Consider the following 23,676-nt stretch of genomic DNA (forward strand, 5'->3'; position numbering starts at 1 on the left):
ACAACTCTGCACATCACATTAGGTTGAAATACTAGTTTAATTGATCATAAATCAGGTTTCTCAGTTTTTCTTCCATAAAAATCGTTACACCAGTATAGTATATTTGGACGTTATCCAAAAGTGTTATACTTTCCTGAACAGCAATAGGAACTTTTCTGAAGAGTAGAATGGAAATTGATAACATTCTTTAAACATTCTGTCAATTGGAATATACGGGATGACCAGAAATTTTCAAAATTATTTTAGATAGTCTAATTTTTAACGACAGATGTTCTCTCACAAGTATGAATGAAAGGTATTGCAGGCAAAAATGAAATCAAGTTGGTCATTTAACCAGGATGAAAAATGACAAATTCTTCATGCGTGCAAAATTTTTGCGACCTGGTTCGTGTGATGGGCATAAATGCGTGGGGTGCGTGTTCTAGTTACCGGTGCGTTGCAGCGCTGAATTATGATTACTGATCATATTATAGTGATTGCGTAACGGGTATTTCCTTGGTATTGCGATTGTACCTGCAAAGACTATTTCGCAAGGCGGAATTTCCCGGCATTGCTAATCCGAGATCGGTTTGTCTTGACCCGATTTTTAACCGGTACAAGAAGTTCGCGTTATACGTTGTTCTAATTGGCAGGAGTGGATGCTCACTCTTTCTTAGTATCAACTTTATAGCTGTTAAGGTAATTTGGTTACGTATTTCCTTGCGAAATCTATGGTGACTTATTACACGTGATCCACCCACGAGGCCGAGAGACGGACATATACGTGCAAATCATGGACGTGATATGTAAAATATAATTGTGTCATGTGAAAAATTGTTGAGAAATATAGCTTTTGAAAAAATACATTACTGAAGTTCTTGATTCTTAATTATATACGCCGAGTGCTGAATTGACTTTTGTGAGATGAGATGTATGTATAATGATCATGGCAAAGTAATACGGCGTCGAAAACTCTTATCAGCTGATCATTTTACGCAAATCACCAAAAGCGTCGTACAAGCTGTTAGATTTTTGTTTTATAGGATTGAATAATTATTTTTTCTTTCAATATGGAAAAGAAGAACGTTGATTTACTATTTTTATAATTATTAAATATAGAATTTTATTTGAGTAATTTATATTGTCTGCAACTAATTAATTAATTAAAATTAATTTGTCACTGCTTATAGGCATATGTATCTTAGGAATTACGTAAGATTTCACACTGTCCAAGCGATGCTTCATTGCAAGACGACCATTCCGGACTCTGGTACAACACGTTCGTTCAGGTGCTAGCCGCCTGTTTACATACACGCGACGGGCATGCTAAGCGTTCTAACTATAGTCGAGAAAGTCTTGGACGGTTTCACTTTCCTTCTCGGATAGTATGAGTAACCCGCTGCATGTTGCAGCATTCGTTTAACAGCCTGCAGTCAGTAGTGTAACGTCTTCGAATTTTCCATTTCCTATGATTTGGTTTTTATTCTTACCCGACTTTTTCTACTTATCAGTAATCAGGGATCGTACATTTTTTAACCTCAGCTATCAAGCTATAATAAGCCATCTCGAAAATAATAGATTGTAAATAAATACAATAAAGAAACAGCAAATTATTTTTCAAAAGAATAATTTTTCCGGGTGGAATTTTTCAATGAATATAGTTCTCCTTTTACCTTCTACCTAGTGTACCTGAGTATAAGTGCTCGGAGAGAAAATCACAAGCTAATTAACAATCATAACGATGTATTGAGGGTACTCCTACGCAATTTCAATGAAAATGGCAAAACAACAAGACGATCTTACTTTTGCATTTCGCATGGTCCGGATAGGTTTCACCAGTTATGTTACTCCTCATATATCTACACATACATATAAATTATATGTAATGTATAGACATACGAGTCATAATATTTATGTGCACATAACTACTGTGAAAACCTTGGCTCATTTATTATACTGACTTACTGTAAATACTACAATGTTTATTCTTCTCTGTTCGGTGTATGATTATGACAAACTTGACATAGTTTATTAATATGTATGTGTATAAGTATATACAATATCTATAATACCTGAATGCACACGCAAGTGTTTTGGAACAAAATGGTTTTTTATTTGTTATGTAACCTTTAAGACTTCCTTCCAACTCTAAGTGTTACTCCGAATAATTTTAATTCAATTTTACATCTAATTCATATGTTAGATGCATTTCAATTTTCAATGATCGCAGGATGGATTATGCTTATTATACGTGCGATAAATGGTAAGCAGTAAACTACTTTCAGAATAAAAGGATAATCAATTACTAAAAAGCGAAAAATGTAATCATTACTATGTACGCAGATGAACAATAACAAATGATGTTCCTTTTTAGAAACTAAATGAATAATAAATATCTCTCTTGCATCTCCTAACTCTGTAACGTACGCGCCCACCATCCGTCGGCCTACCTCCTAGTATTCTTATGGGTAGTGACATCGCATTATAATACGTCTCTCCGTTTATAATCCTCGTGAAGAATAGTGATATAGAGGTCAAACCATGAATACGCCACTCAGTAAATATGGGGTTTCCTGATCGAGAATCAAAGAGTAAAAAAAAAAGAAAATATAGGGTGCTACTGCTGGATGCTACCATTCTATCACATACGGTGCTTACGGATCCCTTTCGCTACATCACAATCATTCGCCTGATCTTGCGAGCGACAGCAATTCCGTAAAATCGACCTCAGTGTGCGCAGTCACTTTGCGCAGATCGCTCCAACCGATCGAAACTTGTTCGTTAGTGGCTAGTTTCCCGCAACGTCATTCGCTTTCATGCAACGCAGGCAGAGGTACCAACTTTTACGCTCAGAAACCTAGATTGCATTGTTTAAGCAGGTTGTTCAGTGTTGATACCACACTTACCATCAGCTTATTACGAAATTCGCCAACGTGTCACCCAAAGTAAAGTAAGTTACCAGAATTAGAACAGTTTGCAAACATTGAAGAGGAGTTTTCGTGCCTCGCTATAATTGTTGCGTGCAAGTTGGCTTCGATAAAGTTATGATTCCGCATGTGGCGAAGTTTTTGTTTTCTACCTACTCGTTGTTGAGAGATTTGTTATTGCAAGTCTACTACCTGGAGAAAGTAAAAATATTTATTTTGATGATCGTTTAAAAATTTGAGGTCGTATAATTTTAAACAGCTTCTGTCACCACCTAATTAAAATCAACCTTATTGAAAACAAAAAAAAATATATATATGTATAAAAATTTATATCCACATTCATGTTAATACAAAGGAAGAATTGTTTAGTTAAAATCAGAAAATAAAAATACTTTTGTTGTGGTAGCTATATACGCGGTACCAAAAGTTTCTAGGATTAGCCACTGGAGTCGGGCGCTACAATCGGGCAGAAACGAAGCGAGCTGGGGGTAGCGCGCTGGGCTTCAGATTTTTCATTCGAGTTCTAGACATGGTGACGACCAGAAGTGCTCGAGACAGTTAAGTAGATTTCGGTTTCCAACTAACAACAATACGAGGGGGGTGTTAAGATAAGATTGAAAGATTTCTGCGACTGTAACAACTGCTCTCTATCCTATGAACCCGTTGAATCGATGACGCAAGAGGTCCTTGGTGACCTGACTCCGGAACGGAGGCTGTAGTGTCCCGATAGTGTCCGGGACAGCTTTCGATTTTTTTTTTTTTGGTGTTCAATAACCTTGGCGTTACATCGAGTCGCGTATAAATGGGACTTTTTCAAGTAGTGTCATAAAATTGGGAATTACGACAAAATGAATCACAATAAAGACGCTGTCGCTATTCACGGATTCTTATGTATTCAAGTCGTTATGGTATTCAAACGGAAACGTATAGAACGTGAATTATTTAAATCATGTCATTCGTTGCAAGTGAACTTTTGTCCAGAAAAAATCAAATAGAAATGGATACAGTATAAATTAGATCGAATTGAAACTGCGTTAAAGTTCAAATACAAAAAAATTGGAAGAAATAAATTACATCACAGGCATTCCTTCCCAAAAATTAAATAACGAATCTCGTTTATTTTCGCATCATACAAGCAGTTTTCTTGTAAATTTTTTATCGGTGGACCTCAAAGCGAATCTGTTTTGATGTGTTTTAATCTCTTTTTATTTACAAGGGCGTGAGACGGTATAGTAGGACTGTAGGAAGGTAATTTCCGTCGGTCAGTAGGAGGCGCGGCGGCTTGGTCATGACGTCACGATTTATTGGTTGGATTTTCGTCAGGCAGATCCTCCTTCGTTACCTCTCCGTAGTCTATGGAATTAAGCGCTGCTGTATGGTCATGTGGAGAGCATGTGAAGAGACGACAAAGTATACACGTGTTTCCGATATCGGTGTTTTTCGATCTACTGATTTAACCATTAACTCGAGCAATATTTAATTGATTGATCTTTAGTTGGGGTAAGTAGTACATTCCCTCCTCGACTGTTTCTTAGATGCAAAGTAGCGAAAATTGCAAAATGTGAATGCGACAACTTAATAAATATGGTTTATGTCTTTCTGAAAGTAACCGTTGCTTGTTTACGTTCACACATGTTTACTGGAGATTGCTAGAAAACTGTATTCGATTTCACAAAATAAAGAATTTGCATGCCTTCAAATGAATTAGAAAAATCCTAATCAATCATAAACTCTACAGGAACTGCATTAATCATTTGACTCGTAAAAAACTGTTAAACTATAAATGCACAACAAAAAAAATTGCAACTACAAAAACGTATAATAGATATAAAATTTCTAATAATTTTGTGTATAAAGCTGTTGAGCACAAACTCTAATTGCCCCAAAGTTTTGTTTTTGTTGTGATGTGGATGAAATGTGGCTTGGAAAGAAATCGAAATTTTCTCGAGACAAATTTATAGCTAGACTAAAAGAAACAAAACAGTTCACCAGTCAATTTTTCTCTGCATGTACTTCACGATAATCATTATCTGTTCCATTCAATTTCAGGACAACATGTACAGAGTCAGAGACTTTACAGAGGAGCGTTCCAGGACGTTGTACGTCCGTCTTCCGCACACGATCCGCAACACAAAAGAAGTGCATGCTCTTTTCGAAGGGGATGCAAAAGTCAAGGTACCAAGACAGTCGTCAAGATCGTGTCACGTGATATTTCCAACCGTAGAAGAGAAGATAAAAGCCTTGAAGCATGTCAAGAAAAAGACAGTAGATGGTAAACGCGTTATCGCCTTCAATCCTAAGACAAAACCAATGGAAAATAAACCCAGCAGGAAGAAGATTAAAGTTCCACAGCCCAAGCCGCCGCTTATACCCGAAATAACGCAGACGTATGCAGCATTTTGAAATTAGTTTTTCATTACTGGTTTAAAAGATTCAACTGACATGCGAAGTTTTAGCAAAACTCGTATGTTGTTTCGATGTTGCATGTAAAATATAACGATGTATGGTACTGGTTGAATCTCATGCCACTGACATATTTTAAATGAACAATTATTAATGAATCATATCTGAATAACTTTTCATTTCAATCGTAGCTTGTTTGTGTCCAACATAAATGCTAAGACGAAAGTAGAAGACCTGAAGATAGCATTTCCGGGTTGCACATCTGTTGGTATGCTGGCATTGAATTCAAGTGGTCTCAGGTCAGCATAGAATAAAATTTCGTAAAAAACTACAGGCAATAAGTATCTAACAGTTGAATGTCCCAAAGTTGATAGTTGTGTATCACTCCAACGGCAAATAATGAATCTGTACGTGATTTCAGGTCTGCGTTCGTTAAAATGGATAGCTTAGAGTCTGCTAGGCAATATTTGAAAAAGCAGAAGGATTGGCCACTTGTTCATGGCAATACACTATTCCTCCGTGCTGACAATAGAGCGTCAAAGACGGGAAAACGGGGGACTAGAGGCAAGAAGCTTAGTATCCACGACAAAGATGGCAAACAAAATGAAAATAAATTTGAAAATCTTGACCAAACGAACAAAAGCAACAATAAATTGAAACAGAATATCAAGCCTGAACTTAATTCTGTTTCTGAATCGGAATAGGAATCTAACAATGAGCTTGAGATTGAGTCCAAACCTGATTTCCAGTCTAAATCGCATTCTGAGTATGAGGGTGAGCTTGAAACTAAACCCGAAAAGGAATAACAACTGCAAATTGCGTTTCGATCTCGTTATAATAAATATTTTCGTCTCCTCTGAATTATCCATTGTTCTCTTTACAATTTGAATAGTCTAATGTTAATTACGCATAAGTGAACCAATTTAAATACATATTTATCTTTCGTACTTGCTGATACTTATTATTTAACTTTCCGTGATGATATATTTCGTCATTAGGACAAATGCGGTAAGTTTTTTAATGAGCTGTAAAACGAGCTACTTCTTAATTACTAAATTTACAATTTTATTTATCAATTCCAAATTAGTAAAACTCAAGAGGAAACAGAGTTAAAACATCTTACAAAGTATTACGAATTTCTTTGCAACCCTGTTTCAGTTTTATCTGATATCATATGTGGTAACTTTTGAAAGAACGAATTGGGATTACAGGTTTGACACGCTTTGTGGAAACCGGGAAAAGTCTGGGAATTTTATCATTTTTCTTGAAAACAATACATTTTTCAATATTTTGTTGATATTGATAAAATTTTCCGCAGACTGGAGTGAATTAACAGAAAATTTTTATCGGAAATAGTTTAAATTTTTCATTAAACAGTTTGAATTTAGCAAGTAGAATATTTGTTTCTAACATTTATGACGTCATCCTAGTGTAGTTTTTAACGCGCTGTATCTGTGTTAAATTTGTTTAAATGAAGAAATAGGAATATTATCTATCTGGAACACGTAAATTCTACGACTGGAAAATCTGGCAAAGTCGAGCTATTTTGTAACGAAATAATAGTGGCAATCCTGGATTAGAAATACTGCATGATATTGCTCCATGAGGGCAGTGTAGAGCCCATCACGGTACTAGCACTATTTCATAACATGCAGTTCACCGCGCGACTTCAACGAGCAGTCTGACCGCAATCCCTTGTATTGTACACATTCCGATTTTTGGGATCTTTATGGTGATTGCGGAATTGAAGATTACCCACAGGCTATTTTTAAACGGTATCGTGGAAATGAATTGTGAGTAAAAGCCAACCTTAGCTATTCGTAGGTGTCTTTAAGAACCAAACACAAGTGCTCGGGATAAATTTCCGTTATGTTTTATAACAAAGATTAAACATTGTTTACTGGGCAAGTGGGATCTGAATTGTACCTATCACGCACAGTCGATCTCTTATCATGATATTTATACGATGTCACGTGGTTATAAACTGCGTCATATCTCTTTTCTTGATCACGGTCTATGTAAGACCGTGTTCTTGATCGACAGTCAATCCATTTCGACCTGTCAAATATATCCCATACCTTGGAGGTACATACATGCACAATTTAAAAATGTATATTAATGAAAGAATATCGACAATAAGTTCACGTAGTCCCAACATTTAATCATGATTAAATGACGAATACGACCAATCTTCTATAACACGATTCACGAGACTCAAATTCTCCGGACCATTTCCTTAAATTCATTTCCATGAATTTCAATTAGTAAGTTAAATCACTCGTTTGAAACGAGGCAATTTATGGTAACACTTGCGGTTACTTCGGAACTAGATAACCAGACGGAAGTACACTGGATGTACGCCATGAAATTTCCTCAGTCGAAGTCTGGCAGGATCTGGTTTGGCGCACACGTAGATTCTACAAATATTATAAGAACATGAAAATTAGTCCTCGTGATAGTGTTACATCGGGAATTGTGTTGTGACCTGGCTGCGCGGCATAGCTACGGATGCAGTTGGCGAAAAAACTTAAACTCACCGGCCAATAGCTAGCAACAAATTCAAATCTTATCAGGGCGGGTATACCGTGACGTTAGATAGCCAAAGATTAGGAAACTTAGTTACGGTCGTGAGTGAGAATTCTGTCTCTCGCGTTAGTTGATAATAGCAATCGATTCACTGTCAACCAGATTCAAAAAGTTTTTCATTACCCAACGCAGTTGATTCCTGGTGTTGTGTCTCGGTCAATGGACTCAATATAGGAATTAATTAAAAGTCACGCATTGCATGATAATAATAAGTTACGATCGTAATCGATTATCAATAGTCAAATAAGCAAAGTTGACCCAAGTGAAGCGTATTATAAATTATGTTTGCGACGTGTGATAAATCAGAGATGCAGTTTCACTGTAAACTAAGTTCGTAGGACACGCGTAGTTGAAGAAGAAAACGGGACTAGTAACAACGAGTTTATTTTCATCATTTATTTATTTATTTTTAATTTAACTCCGAATGAAATGTGCCGGAAATAATTCCCTTATAAAAATTAAAAAACGAGGTTGGTGCCGTAGAAACACTCATCTGTTCAAATGGTAAGTGCGTTGTGATATACACCATTTTTATCAGTAATGATTGCAATTTCTAAATTTTTGAAATTCCGCAGATTTGGAATAGTTATGTGCAGGTATTTCAATACTCATCCGCCTATTCATATTATTTATTTTTCGTTAACAATTTCTTTGCTTCTTTAGAGCTTATTTGATTTTCTACGTTTGATTCGATACATTTTACATTATTTAATCATCTACGGCTATCTAAATTGCAAATCTCGTCCACGAAATCTTTCAGGCCTTATCAATCTTCGTGAACGATTTTCGAATCATAATAAAAATGACTCGTTCCACACCCTGATAGTAATCAAGAATATGAGTCAATGCCATGCATACATGGTGAAGTAAAGGTATGGAAAGTCATAGAAATATCGGGGTGTTCGATGAAAAAAAATGATCAAAGATTAGGTTTTAGTTAATTTTTAACGAGGGAATCAATGGTGACCGTTGCTTTGACCTTGACTCTCAAACTTCCCGCTGTTTTCGATTCTGGTACCAAAAATGGAGGTTCCCATTTGAAAAGTTAAAATCGATCTTAAAATGACTGAAGATGAGATTCAAGGTCAAATCAAAGGTTACCATTGAATACTTTATTAAAAATGACCTAAGACTCAAGCTTGGTAATTTTTTTTTCACCGAACCCCGCGAAACATTAGGGTTTTACATACTTTTTCCTCACCCTGTATATGCACATGTTTTTAATATTACTCTAATGGTTTACGCTCGACATATTTTTGTCCAGACCTCGAAACTTGATACATAAATAAAAATAAAACACATGATTTTCAGTGACACATTACGCGTAATTTGTAAATGATGCATCATTGTTCTGGCACGTGAAACCTTGACTCAACATCCACGTGTCAATATCTTCACACCTATACTTATATATATCATATCCATGTCCTTATCTGTACACATTAGCTTGCAAAGAAAATATGGCTAAAATTCAACGAGCAATCTAACATCGTCATCACATCGACACCGTGCAAAAAGATACCAGGAAACTAAATACTCACGGTCAAGTAGTTATTTGAAGAAAGATAACTGTTACCAAAGTAATTCTGGTCGATGAAAATGAACAGAACAATTTTTTAATACCTTAAACTTGAGTAATCCCGCAGTAACGGAAACGATTGAAATTTTTATAAAACCGAAACATGCTACGCCTAACTGTTGTTTTGAAACTTTTGATACGGGCAAGAAAATTCATTTTTCATAGTCAATTCACGTGATGTTTAGTTCCATTTTGCTTAAGATATGTTTGACTGATTTTTAATTAATCAGATAAAAATGACAACATTCTTAACAAATGTTGATATAAAACCGGCGCAGTGTATAGACTTACAATAAAAAGTATAATTCCACCGTAAAGATTTCATATCAGCTGCGATATACAGGCGTAGGCCGACGATGATTGAACGATCGAATACTTGAAGCGTAATTCTAACAATCCTAAAAAATCTGCTAATTCGAACATTTTCAATTTTTCGACAATAAGATTGAAAATTAAAGTACGTACGTAATTCGTGTGCGAAATCTAGGTTTCTACACATTGTATAATATCAACCAACTTACTGATATGAACGTTCTCATTTCCGTTCACGATTCTTAACTATCCTCAAGCGATAAAGTGTCAATGTCACTACCACTTATCGTTGCTAATCGCAGTTAGTTATTTAAATTTTATACTTGCATAATTTGGCACATCAATTTTCTGCTGCCTCTCATAAATGCAATTTTTTTTTTGTGTCAAGTTCTACCCTTGATCAGACCTAGTACAAGATACGGCATTGTTCGACAGACCATGAGATATCTGCGATGCATCAAAGCGTCGTGGCAAGGTGTGAAAATTCATTTAGCAGGGTATTCTCCGGCCTGCTATCGTTAGCACGTTATTTGTTCTCAAAGACAACCTATTTGCTTACATATTGCAACCATTTTCAATTCCGAGTGTGGTCATTGAAGCTGATACTCAGTTCCTTATTTGCTCGTTAATCTACGTTGAGATGCCGAGGCTCAATGTGGGATAGCAGTGACAGTGACGTTGTTTGGTTCATAAATACCGAGTACATTAGTTTATTGGTGAGTTTCGATTCTGTGCTTGACAATCATTCCAATCATTCTATGGTAGCGATTCATAAATTAATTCACATCATACCCAAACCGAATTAGTCATTTCAGAGAGTCGATTACGATCTGTACGTAGCCACGACCAAATCACACATCGTATTACTAAAAAGCCATCTACACGAACATAATTATTAAAAAAAAAGTGTATAATCACTGTGATTAAATTATAACTACACGGTTAATACCGTACAATATACTGATGATTTAGCAAATTACGGTATCTCGCCTGGTTTTGACGTCTGACTTGTTTACCGATTGCATGTCTCTGCCTAGATTCTAAAAATCAGAATTAAATGATTGTTCGTTTTCATGAATCTGTGAGTAAAATTTTTTTGTTCAAATTTAAAGAGTGGAAAGTTACTTGAACGTTGCAATTTCATTCGAGGCCCATCGCTGTTTCCATCATTTGGTTGAATTCCTTTTGGTAAATTAATTTGCTACCGGTAGCTGGAGACGCCGAAGTGGCTCTGCCGCCGTAGGCTATATCATCAATGTGTTTATGCAAAGAGAGGGCAATCCGTTCTCGCACAAAGTGAAAACCACCCTGATTCTTGTGCTCTTCTTGGACCCACATTAATAACTGTATATCAAAATATGAATGAAGGCACGTTGGATCGGCACGAAATTAATGTTGTAAACGAGGCGCTGGTCACTTGACGCTCATTCACCTTAACATTTGGATACTTGCGAACCTCCTCCGCCACTAAGTTGTAGGGAAATGGACAAAGCTGCTCTACGCGTATGACAGCTATCGTATCATCCAGCTTCCTCTCAGCCCTTTGCACCACCAAGTCATAGTATACCTTTCCCGAACAGAGGATTACTTTTTTAACAGACTTTGAGTCCGCCGTGATGTCACCGATCACGGGTTGAAACGAAGTGCCGGTTGATATTTCGTCAAAGCTTGACCGGGCCTCTGGGTGTCGAAGCAATGATTTCGGAGTCATTACCACCTGAAGAAAGCATAACACGATTATAACAATTCCACTTTATAAGTCGTGCAGGCAATAGCAGAGTTTCAGCTTCTCTTAGGCGGTACTGACTAGCGGCTTCCGGAATGGCATGAGTATCTGCCGCCGTAGGAGGTGAAACATGTTGGCAGGAGTTGTCGGGTTACAGACTATCCAATTTATGTTGAACAGCTGTCGGGTCATTATTTCCTCAGGCGTTTCTGTCGCGCTAGAACCCAGTTCCTCGCCAGGTAGATAGGTGCAGTCGTCGTCGGATAACTGGAGGAAGCGTTCCAATCTCGCGGATGAATGCTCTGGTCCTTGGCCTTCCATTCCATGTGGGAGTAGCAAGACTAGTCCGACTTGTCGGCCCCACTTTGCCTGTCCGGAGCACAACAGCGAGTCCAGTATCACCTGGACGTCAAAAATAGAAAGCAAGAGAGTGTCGTAGGGTTTGTCTTGATGTTGAGATTCGGAGTTCTGTATCACCTGACAGGTATTGGCAAAGTCCCCAAACTGAGCTTCCCATATCGTTAAGGAATTATGATCGTAGGCTGAATAACCGAGCTCGAATCCTGCGCATTGAACCGATTTAAAGACCAAGGTTAGATTTTTGGACTAGGTCTTGAACAAACATGACAGACCAAAGTTTGCAGACCCAGGACTGACTGCAGATTAGTCATCATTCTTGCGCGAACACTTACCGCAGACACCGTATTCCGAGAGAGAAGAATTTGACACAGTATAAAGACTTTGCCCCGGAAATATGTTGTGAATTATATTCTTCCATGTCATGTCCTTGCTCTGATCGTGAATTATGTGCTGTCTGTGAGAGAAGGTGCCACGCTCGACATCCTCTCCGGATAGACGGACGTGATGACCTTCCTTCAGTAAACTTGCAAACGCCAGGCACTCGCACAGAGCCCAGTCAATTTGACGAGCCTTCGTCATAGCAAGCCGGCCAGCCATTACTCTTATCACCTATCACGATAAAATGTATATTGTGCTTTTATCTTATGGTGCAATTAGCCGCCGTCCGATTTTTTATTTACTACTCCCTAACGGTATGGGTCAAAGTATGTACCTGCTTGTGAACCTCGATGTCCTTTGGCGGTGTCGATACTGCCATACAGATGGTTTTTATGTCTTCGGAATCTATTCCAGTGGGCGGAATTTTTGCTTTTGGAGTTTGTTTCTCGAAAAAATCAGACCACGGAGTATCGTGCCAGTCACTGATATGCATTGTCGTGATTTCCTGCGCCTTTTTAAACTCCGTTTCGCAAGTCTGTAGAAACTTTTCTTTTTCCTGAAACATACTCGGGGGTAATGTCAATGTTCGACTTTGCTCAGACTATTTTGAGGGTAAATTCGTTGTGTACACATTGTACATCGTGGCTTATGCAGATAACAAGCTTCATTACCGCCTTCATCTCATCCTCCGTAAAAACGCCCTCGCTGAGTAGCTTTTTACTGTAGATTTCAAGAACGTTAGGAAGCTCTTTAATTCGTTTGTACATAAGTGGCTGGGTCAGCATCGGCTCGTCCATCTCGTTGTGGCCATTCCGACGATAACCAACAATGTCCACTACTACATCATTGTGAAATTTCGCCCTGGTCAAATAAAATAATAAAACATAACGCCACCTTGAAAAATATTAAGCAAAGTTAGAAGGATTTACCTATATTCACTTGCCACTTTGCTACAATAGACGACTGCATCCGGGTCATCAGCATGGACGTGAAATATGGGAGCGTTAACCACACGAGCGACGTCTGTACAGTGTGGACTGGATCGTGAGTACCTTGGGTCAGTTGTGAATCCGATCTGTTAATGAAATGAGCAGAATTGAGAGGATTCACCGGTCGCTGATACGCGTACATAGACTTCCTCATAGCTCACCTGATTGTTGATGACGAAATGCAAAACACCGCCAGTCGAGTAGTCGGAAAGGCTTGTAAAGTGGGCAGTTTCGAAGCAGATACCTTGTCCGGCGTAGGCCGCATCTCCGTGCACCAATATCGCGAGTGACCGAGCTCCTTTTTACGTAATATGAATATATTAGCAGAGAGTATATTTTCCCCCGAAATCCAGCACATGCGGATGACACGGATTTTAATCGATTAACCTTTTTGATCATTTTTGGCTACTTGCTCGGCTCGAATGCGTCCTACAACCACTGGATTCACCGCTTCCAAATGAGACGGATTCGGCATTATGGCAACGCTTATCGTTTTCTCTGTTCTAAATGATACGGTTATATCATAAAAATTCATAGTTTATGAATTGTCGAGATTGCCAAAATACCTGTCCAATAGTCTCTGACTGTAAGTACCAAGGTGATATTTGACGTCACCAGAGCCCGAGCCCTCCAATTCGATTGGATTGAATTGAGTGAAGAGTTGTCTCATCGGCTTCAAACAAATGTTCACCAAAGTATTCAAACGCCCTCGGTGAGCTAGGCCTATCCCAACTGTCTCAACTCCTGATAATATACAATTCGGGTAGTGCAGTTAAATTCACTTTACTTATAAGTCATTTATTTTCTCGTTATATGGATCATTTTTATTTTACCATTTTCAGAAGAGGTTTCGAGACATTCAGCCATTGCTGGAATGAACGACTCGCATCCTTCTAATCCAAATCGTTTCTCACTGCCAAATTTTTTTGCCAGAAATGACTCAAAAGAGACAGCTCGCATCACTTGCTTCCAGGTCCACTTCCTGTGCTCCGTACTAATATTCATTATACCTGGCATCTCAAACTTGTGTCTCAGCCAATCTAACTGATTTTAATCAAGCGTGAATTACTTCACTGATTTTTCATATCACCGGAAGCTCGATACGCTATCAAGTCATAAGCTTCAGGCCAGTTTCGGTACATTAACTTCCGAATATCCAATAATAATCACAAATAATTTCTGCTAATGCTCTATATGATTACTCCCAACAATGACGAAATAAATTCTGACGTGCTTTCAGTGAAGATTCAACTAACACGAGTTTCTGACATGGCGACAATTGTTGTTGCTGATATTCTTGTTTTCTCATGTTACGTATTCGGAATAAAGAAATTACTAACTAAGTAAGTGACAGACGAAGCAACGAACCACTGCAAAGTCTGGTATGTAGGCATATTCAAGGCCGATATGACCACAGTAAATGTTATTCAGCCGCATGATGATATCTTTTAATGGCAAGGTTGGTTTTTCTCCTGCGATGTGCGTGCTCGAACCCAGGAAAAACTCCTTGTTCATTTCCACTTCTGTTATGCCTTTGAAGTGTGCCCGCACAACGACCTCTGGTGCTGGATTGGACGTTCCTCTCAAATGCTTAGACTCAGGATTTTGTATTCCCAATGGGTCAATGTCAGCTATCAGATGTCCTCGTGACTGTAGGTGGAGGATATCACTGATAAAACATTTCCTTGTGCGGAGATGAATGTATGTGGCTAAATGGCATTGGGATTCAGGATATTAATAATGACAAAAAACAATTATTCAGATATAAAGTTACAGAAAAAAGGTAGTTCAGTAAAGACGCAAAAGGCAAAAATAAAAATTTGTGTATATTAAAACGAAAAGTGTCGGACAGAAAATATAAATGGCAAAGAAGATGTCTAGACTATCCCAGAGAGTTTGCAGTCTCGCGGACTAGCAAGTGGCAAATGAGCGTTACATCATTATGATCATTCATACCTGATAAGCTCTCACGGCTGCACTAATATCGAGGGTTCCAGCCACGTAGTCCTTTCCTTGTAGTTCAGCATCGCTTTTTTTCCGAATACTATACTCTGGCGATATTTTTCCTGATTCATACGATATTCAATCAAATTTTTTGTACCAAAAGTGTGCATGGTTGTGCAGGATTTCCTACAATACCTTGAGGCCATAAACTTACTCACGTTCAGTAGGCTGGAATTGAAGATTAGCAGGGGTCACTGAGGCACGAGACGAGACTCGCAGCATTGGGGGACGATAGTATCGCTGATCTGGTGGGGCACCAGAGGCGGCCTGTCTAAAGTAGGAAGCCCACGAAGCGTGAACAGACTTTTCATCCTTGAGCCAAGCTTGGTACATGTCGTCAATGTACTGACTGCTGTTCATATTCATGAAAGAATCGTCAAGGAATTTCTTTTTGAATCGGTTTATACAATTGAACAGAGGTTTGGCGGATCTGCGGTTAACCGATGTGAAAAGCTTTTCGCCCTTGTGATACATCCCGTCATTGAATAATCGGTCTTTGGAGTTACAACAATCGTATACCACTGTCAACATTGAGATTGAACAGTATTACCGATTTTATAAATTTTTCCCGCATTGTGCAAAATACTTTTGTGCACTCGCTTTAAGCAAAAAGGTTTTGATCTATCGTTGGACAGAATTTCTCTTGTGTGTCGCGTCGCCGATTGACCATGACTACTGCTTCAAGCTCGTCAAAACAAAGGAATCGTATTATACGAATACCTACAATCATTTGTCGAATGCACCGATGGAACAGGATCAGAACCAGATTCTCGTCTACGCATAGTCCGTTATCCGTTGTAATTAATAACCTGAAATGTTAGTATTTCGTTAGAATAAGTTATTATAAAGAGATCGATTGTAAGCCCAGTAAATGGAGCAAACGGCGAACTCTCAGCTGGGTTCGGAAAATATTGAATCGATCGATTATTATCACAATCAGCTGAATCATCCCCAGCGGAGCCGAAGAAGATGTATATTTTTTCGAAGACGTAGGAGAACCTATCAGTATCTTTTTGGACAATGTATTACCATATTTCGACTCCCGGTGTTACGTGAAGCAAGTTTGCAACGACGCAGCAATTCAGACCGTATTAGCAGATGACTTTACACGTTATTTGGTTATTAGTATTATTGATAGCCACAATCAGCAAAAATAAACTACTTTGAGTAACGTATTCACATTTGCTTATACGTAATTTTCAGACGAACTCATCCAACCACGCTTTGCTCTTGAATTCACGAAAGTAATTCAGAATCTTTCGTACCTTTCAGGGGAGCGGATCATCAACTCCCGCAGAGCATAGGACGATCTTTATCAAACCTGATAACGATCCAAAGGAGACAGAATATCCCGTTAATCGAATCGCTACAAACAAAGTAAGTGACTTGTATTTCTGATGTCAAACGATTGAGGGTAAAAACTATACCATCAAGACTCCACGTCACGCTAATAATTTCTAATGTTTCAGTACACACTATGGAATTTCTTGCCAAAGAATTTGTTCGAGCAGTTCCGGCGAGTGGCGAATTTCTATTTCCTCATCACAGCCTTGATAGCAATCTCTATCGAGTCACCAGTATCACCACTAACCAGCTCTCTACCCTTAATGTTTGTAATTTTAGTAACAGCCTGCAAACAGGGCTACGAAGATTGGCTTCGATATCGGTCTGATCAACGGGTCAACCGTGCCCTCGTTACGGTTATTCGTAACTCGTATGTTCAGGTAAGAATCACGGTAGATCACACACAATTTCATCGTGATAATCTGTTGGGTTCTGCTGCAGGATATTTATTGTGAAAACGTCGTAGTTGGGGATCTAGTGAGGGTGAATTGCGACGAAGATGTACCCTGTGATTTGGTACTTCTATTCAGTAGCGATCCGACTGGTTGCTGCTACGTCACTACGTCAAATCTCGACGGTGAGACAAATCTTAAGGTAAGCACTGCACAGATGCGAAATTTAATTTCGCGGTTCCAAAATCATCGTCACATTCTTACTCTACTTTCAATGTACACTTTCAGACCTTGCAAGTTCCCAGAGTTCTTTCCACCCCGTCGATATCCGATATCGTATCGCTGGAGGCAACGATTACTTGTCAGCATCCATTGGCTGACCTCTACAACTTTCATGGTAAGATGGAGATAAATTATGGCGATGAAAGAAACACTGGCTTCCTTACCGTGGATAATCTGCTGCTACGAGGAGCGAGAGTAAAGGACACGGCTTACGTTATCGGCTGCGCGATTTACACCGGACAAGATACGAAACTTTCTTTAAATTCGAAAATTACAACAAACAAGTTTTCGACGGCGGAGAAGTGAGTGAATGGAGTATACTTTGATTTCGTGATTTTCTCAAGTTCTCATTCGTTTTATTTCGTTGTCTTTACAGATCCATCAACAAATATCTCATTATATTTATCGTTTTACTGGTGGTCCTAATTTTCTCTTCAGCACTAACGAAAGCTCTCCTTGAGTTGAATCCAACCTGGGATGAATACTTGGGAACATCGGACCCCATTACTACGTACACCTTCATAGTTGATGCCCTGGCCTTTGCGATTCTTTACAATTACATTGTGCCAATATCCCTGTATGTGACCGCTGGTGAGTGTTGAACCCTGAAGACATCCGTAACCGCGGAAGTTTGAGTTGGTGTTACGAGTTATTTCTAACATTTTAGAGATGCAAAAATTTCTTGGTTCGTTTTACTTTGCCTGGGACATTAAAATGTACGACGAGGAATCGGACCAACCGGCTTTGGCTAATACGTCCGATTTAAACGAGGAGCTCGGCCAGGTTGAGTATTTGTTCACTGACAAGACCGGTACACTCACTGAAAATCTGATGGTATTCAGGCGGTGTTCGGTAGACGGGAGGACTTACTTGGAACGAGACTGTGACGGCAGTCTTCACTTGCTTCCCGAGAACGGCGATGAAACTCATGCCGAAAAGCTCACCGTGTGGAAGGTAAGACCAACGTTTCACTGAAAGCTCATTACGATGTGATTCCTTTTTTTTTGGAAGTAAAAATCATTCGTTTCTGTTCTATGGCAGCCAGAGATTTGGCACTTCATGATTGGCATTGCCCTCTGCAACGTTGTTCACATAGCACCTTCTAGCCAACGTGCCAGTATAGTAGCTCGTCGGTCTGTATTCCGGAAAAGTTTTCGGGAAAAGAAGACTACTGTTGTCAACAGCTCGCTACTCATGGACCCGAATCTACCGGAATATCAAGTGAGCATGTAAAACTGAATTTCGTACTGCAAATCTCAGATAATATGCAGTAACAAGTTTTTCATACTTTGATCACATCATACAGAGTTCAATTTCTGAAGGAAGTTTTAAATCCATACACAACTATACTCTTAGGATTTAATTTTTTCTTGGTAAATAATTGCAACTCTCTCTAAGATGCGAGCAAAAATTGAGAAAAAAAAATTGCAGCCTTGCCAGAAATAGAGGATATTTTGAAATGCCACAAAAATATTATCGGGACTAATAATATGTCGGGATTTTTATTAATTACTTGTAAATTGTGCATTCTCCATGCAAACATATATTTATAATTTTTCAAAAAATAAGTTGCAAACATTCGCAGGCAGCATCCGCGGACGAAAAAGCCTTAGTGGAAGCTAGCGCCAGATGTGGAGTGGTATTGCAAAAGAACAATGGTGACGAAATGGAGATACGAATAAACAATGACGTACTAAAATTTAGGAAACTGGACACGTTTGAATTTACTTCAGGTCCGTATGCTGCAATAAGCTGATTTGCTCGAATGGTGATTGATAAATTCTATGCTCTGTATATTCTTCTCTAGAAAGGAAGAGAATGTCCGTTGTAGTCCGAGACGGTGCTGGAGACATATGGCTGTACTGCAAGGGTGCTGACGCATCAGTTTACCCGTTAATCGTAAAAGGCAAAGTGGCGGAATCCAACAAACACGTCGAGGATTTTTCCGGGGTATTAAAATTAAAGACATGACCAGAATAATGCAAATCCCAAAATAAAATTCTAAATACCTTGTTTAGCGTCTTTTCAAAGTAAAAGAAAAATGAAAAAGAAAGATAATGTAAATACTTTCCAGTTATAACTCTTTTCTTCGTTTTCGTTTAGTTCTTTGATTGTCTTACTTTTTCAATTCTAGCGAGGCTTGCGCACGCTTGTAGTCGGGTTCAAGAAAATTTCCAAATCTGATTACGATCGCTTAATGACCAGTGTGGAACGGGCTAGACAAATTATTGGCCCAGAACGCGCTGCCCACGTAGAACGGTGTTACAGATCGGTGGAAAAAGGCTTGACGCTTCTTGGTGTTACCGCCGTCGAAGACAGATTACAGGAGGGTGTCCAGGAAACGCTAGAAGCCTTACGAGCAGCTGGGATTAAAGTAGGTTTTTGAATAACTTTCCGAGTAAAAATCGCAAAGCAACAATCTAAATCTAAGATTATTAAGAAAAAGTTAATATTTCGAATAAATTTTTGAAGTATCCGTTTTTGTTTTCTTGTGATCTTTTAGAATTTCTCCTATTCTCATTTTTATTTCTGTCCTCAGATCTGGGTTTTAACAGGGGATAAGGGTGAGACTGCAGAGAATATTGCTTACCTCTGCGGTCATTTCAAAAAAGGAACTGAGATATTGAGGCTAATGGGTGAGGCCACAGCAGAAAACTGTTGCGTAGCACTCACCAGTTTCGAGTAAGTCAGCTGTACGCTGTAAATTTTCTTTCTTTTTATTCCTCATTGTTTGCACTGGTCACATCGGTCCAATTCCTTATTCAGTTTGAGAATGTTCTATGAGTTGAACAGCAACATGCCTCTTGTATACAATAAATCTCTCCGCTAAAATTAACCTTTCGTTTTCAGACAAAAACTCGAATTGGAGCCTTACAAGCAGTTCGGGTTGATAATGGACGGTGCGAGCATGACAACAGCATACAGGGACTGTCCGGACTTATTACGAAGCGTCACGATGGCTTGCGAATCCGTTGTGTGCTGCAGGATGTCTCCTCTCCAAAAATGTGAGGTATGTAGGCGATGTTTTCGAACGGGATTATGCTATAATTAATCAAATCTACACTTAAAAATCGCAACGCGTAAGACCGTGAGATTAGGTTTTCTAGATTTACTTAAGTAAACTACAAATCACACAAAATTGGTGTAGCCGCGTGGGCTGGCCTAGTCGGGGTAGCTAAGCTACCCCGGGGTGGTTTTCGTGTCGGGAAACCAGCGCGGCTTGCAGTCCCCGGTTAAAATAGTACAGGTACTGACCGATGATTTTGAGTGAGATGGTACCTGTGCACGTCATCCTGAGGCCTACTCCGGTTCTGTTCACGATGAGACCCGCGTTGAACGGATAAACGTTAGAAAGTTACCCAAGTTGAGACAAGCGTTGAATAATTAGTGATTGATTGAATATAAAGCTTGTCCAATAAACCCTGAAGTACAGTTTGATATCTGGTGGCCATATTATTAATCGTTAAATCGACCCCGAACCCACTATTATTGTTTTGAGTCTATCGAGAAGGGTAACTGTGAGACCTATAGCTAGTACAAAAGGAAATTCGGGTACTTGTAGTACCCGGCTGTGAAGTCTGTCACTAACAAGAATTATCAGTCGCGGTAAAATCCAGGAGGCGCGAAATTATTTGATCAGATGCGCAGAGTTGCCAATGAAAATCGTTAATCCTTTTTCTTGCAGATGGTGCAATTGATCAAGCAGTCAGGCAATCGGCCGGTTACCGCAGCTATCGGTGACGGAGGTAACGATGTGTCAATGATCCAACAAGCTCATGTCGGTATTGGCATTATGGGAAAGGAGGGACGTCAGGCGACCATGAGCGCCGATTTTGCTTTCGCGAAATTTATGTTCCTCCGACGGGCTCTCTTGGTACACGGACACTGGTACTACATACGTATAAGCATTTTAACACAGTACTTTTTCTACAAGAATTTAACCCTGGTCGTGCCGCAAATATTCTTCGGCATACACAGTGGATTTTCTACTCAGGTTTGTCAATGAAACTGCCTATTTTCCGACAATTTCGACGATGATTTATGTGTTGTATTTTTTATACGTTTAATTTTTTTCCACCAGGTGTTATTTGACAGTGTTTATCTGATGTGTTACAATGTGATATTTACTTCGATTCCCGTACTGCTTTACGGTTTATTGGAGCAGGACCATGTAGCAGATGATCTGTTAAAGTTTCCTCAATTGTATAAACTGTACAAAAGAAATTATTTGCTATCAAAAAAACAGTTTTGTTTGTGGATGGCCAGTGGTAAGGATGCATACTACTGAAAATATGTGCTTCCAAACATGTGCAATGTCTTAAGTACGGATGTATTTTTTTTAAAGGTATATGGCATGCATCAGTATCGTATTTCGTGCCTTTCGGTTACTGGTACATCAATCCGACTATTTTATACGACAATACCCCAGGTGGTCACTGGGCCTACAGTACCTTGATTTACTACGTCGTTATTATGGTGTCTAATATTAAGGTGAAAACTGGAAGCAAAAAAATCCTAGACACTCATATTGGTTTATAATGCTCGGAAAATTCGTACGAGCACATTACTTAGTTCAGCTATTTTGAGCCCCGATATTCATGTGTAAATATTCTTTCAGCTTCTGTTACACAGCACGTATTGGACAGTTCCTTTTGTAGTCAGTATAATATTATCTTGTTTGTCATTCATTCTACTCTCGCTAGTCTATTCATCGCTGGGAATGTGAGTATGAGAATTTCACACAGCTGTTGAAATTTTTTAAACATTTAGAAGCTTTTATTAGAGGGATGCCTGGAATGGAAACGTCGACTTTACCTTGATCTTTTTATTTCAGAGTCTACGACGGAGACATAGTCTATGTGATGAATAAGTTGTGCCTATCCATAACGTTCTGGTTATTGACAACTGTGACAGTGATAATCGGTTTGTTACCGGATTATGCGATTGTATTGTACAACAGTTATCGACCAATGCGAGTTCAAAGGAAGAATCTGCACAAGAGTCAGAAATCGGAAATCGACGATTTGTCCAACGGCAATGGAAATGTTGGAATCGTAAGTTCAAATCACTGGTTTACAGCGTGGCAGAATAGAAAAGCAGCAATGGATTGAGTTTCCCTACGTGTTTCAGGGAAGGCGACTACTGAATTTTTCCACGCAGAAGTACAAACTCTCATTCACCAAAATGAAATGAACAATTCGAACGCCTCGTAACGAGAGGTGATTTTCAACAGCTTGATTATGCTCTGCCTCACGTAGAAAAAATAAACCAAAACCAAGTTGCCCAACTTATATTTTGTACAATAATTTTTATAAAGTTGAGGATAAATGCATGAATCATAACGTACAAATATAATTTTTTTCATCAATCTGAGGAAGAAATGTTTCATTTTTTTCGTCATTGTAACGACATAAAGTGATTAAAAGAGTGTAACTCGGTGGAAATATTATTCTATAAGTTATAGAGGACAGGCTCAGATTCATTTTATTTATAGGCTGTCGTAAAAAAAATTATGTTTCATATTGAATTACCAAGAAGATTACCAGAAGATTATGAAAGGATTACAGAAATTTGATTACCTCATTGATAGCTACTGAGTTTGGGCTCGTACGAAAAATGAATTGAAATAATTTATTGTGAACATGACAAGTGTAAAAAATATTAGATACAATATAATTACAATTGCCTGCAAGTGTTGTAAAAATGTTATACTCATCGTGCAGAAATCCTCGTCCCCCTCCACCTAGTGTTCCTCCTTATCGAATCTGTGACCATGAATTTTTGGCTCCAAAAGAGAAGAAGGAAGTAAGGCTAACCCCTTCGCATTTTTGGCAAAAATTTTCGCGATTTTGGGAAGTGCTGGAATGAGGTCTTTCTGGCACTAGTCCGAAGTAATTTTGCGGGACAAATCGATTCAGTGCAGTCCCGATGCGGTGCGAGCAGCGGATCAGAAGTTACAGCCAGAAAACGAGAACCTGTTTTTTCGACATTTTTCAGCAGGTGCTTTTTCGCTCGCCATTTCTCTCCTGTTGGTCCTACGCTCTTTTCGCTGCGATTTCTGAGTTCCTGAGGGTCCCATTGGTCAAATAAGGGTCATTTAAATCGAAACTGAGACCGAAAGTTTTTTGCCCATAAAAAAAGTAAGGCTAACCCCTTTGTGTTTTTGGCAAAAATTTTCGCGATTTTGAAAAGTGCTGATATCAATCAATTGTAGCACTGATCAGGCGTAATTTTGCGAGAGAAATCGATTGGGCGCAGTCCCAATACGCTGCGATCAACGCATCGAAAGTTACAGCCAAAAAACGAGAACCTGTTTTTTCATCATTTTTCAGCGGGTGCTTTTTTGCTCGCCATTCCTCTCCTGTTGATGTCACGCTCTTTTTGCTGCATTTTCTGAGTTCCTGAGGGTCCCATT

The 23,676-nt window shown here is 38.9% G+C and overlaps 3 protein-coding genes across 5 annotated transcripts; 2 read left to right on the plus strand and 1 right to left on the minus strand.

Annotated features, from left to right (window-relative positions):
- Positions 1–4,242: 4,242 nt before the first annotated feature.
- Positions 4,243–6,256, plus strand: LOC124298581 (uncharacterized). The gene is made up of 4 exons (XM_046750771.1): positions 4,243–4,406; positions 4,956–5,293; positions 5,501–5,608; positions 5,731–6,256. The coding sequence occupies exons 2-4, from the start codon at positions 4,962–4,964 to the stop codon at positions 6,011–6,013; spliced, it is 723 nt and encodes a 240-aa protein (XP_046606727.1). The 5' UTR covers positions 4,243–4,406; positions 4,956–4,961; the 3' UTR covers positions 6,014–6,256.
- Positions 6,257–7,864: 1,608 nt separating this feature from the next.
- Positions 7,865–22,724, plus strand: LOC124298571 (phospholipid-transporting ATPase IF-like). 3 transcript variants are annotated; one of them, XM_046750751.1, is made up of 19 exons: positions 7,865–8,399; positions 16,516–16,620; positions 16,713–16,967; positions 17,029–17,181; positions 17,268–17,563; positions 17,638–17,852; positions 17,929–18,215; positions 18,303–18,482; positions 18,847–18,994; positions 19,069–19,211; positions 19,396–19,635; positions 19,801–19,943; positions 20,112–20,271; positions 20,947–21,255; positions 21,343–21,529; positions 21,607–21,752; positions 21,880–21,983; positions 22,096–22,315; positions 22,397–22,724. In XM_046750751.1, exons 1-19 carry the CDS (start codon positions 8,397–8,399, stop codon positions 22,472–22,474), a joined length of 3,372 nt encoding a protein of 1,123 aa, XP_046606707.1. In that variant the 5' UTR covers positions 7,865–8,396; the 3' UTR covers positions 22,475–22,724. The 3 variants fall into 3 exon arrangements, with proteins under 3 accessions (XP_046606707.1, XP_046606706.1, XP_046606705.1); XM_046750750.1 differs by lacking the exon at positions 7,865–8,399 and adding an exon at positions 10,370–10,502 and having other exon boundaries at positions 22,392–22,724; XM_046750749.1 differs by lacking the exon at positions 7,865–8,399 and adding an exon at positions 10,370–10,502.
- LOC124298580 (2-oxoglutarate dehydrogenase, mitochondrial-like) lies at positions 10,674–12,316 on the minus strand. Its single transcript, XM_046750770.1, has 4 exons — positions 12,205–12,316; positions 11,594–11,914; positions 11,219–11,503; positions 10,674–11,130 (listed from the first exon to the last, which is right to left on the minus strand). The coding sequence occupies exons 2-4, from the start codon at positions 11,831–11,833 to the stop codon at positions 10,927–10,929; spliced, it is 729 nt and encodes a 242-aa protein (XP_046606726.1). The 5' UTR covers positions 11,834–11,914; positions 12,205–12,316; the 3' UTR covers positions 10,674–10,926.
- Positions 22,725–23,676: the final 952 nt, after the last annotated feature.

Source organism: Neodiprion virginianus, chromosome 2, assembly GCF_021901495.1.
Source record: "Neodiprion virginianus isolate iyNeoVirg1 chromosome 2, iyNeoVirg1.1, whole genome shotgun sequence".
Classification (NCBI taxonomy): domain Eukaryota; kingdom Metazoa; phylum Arthropoda; class Insecta; order Hymenoptera; family Diprionidae; genus Neodiprion; species Neodiprion virginianus.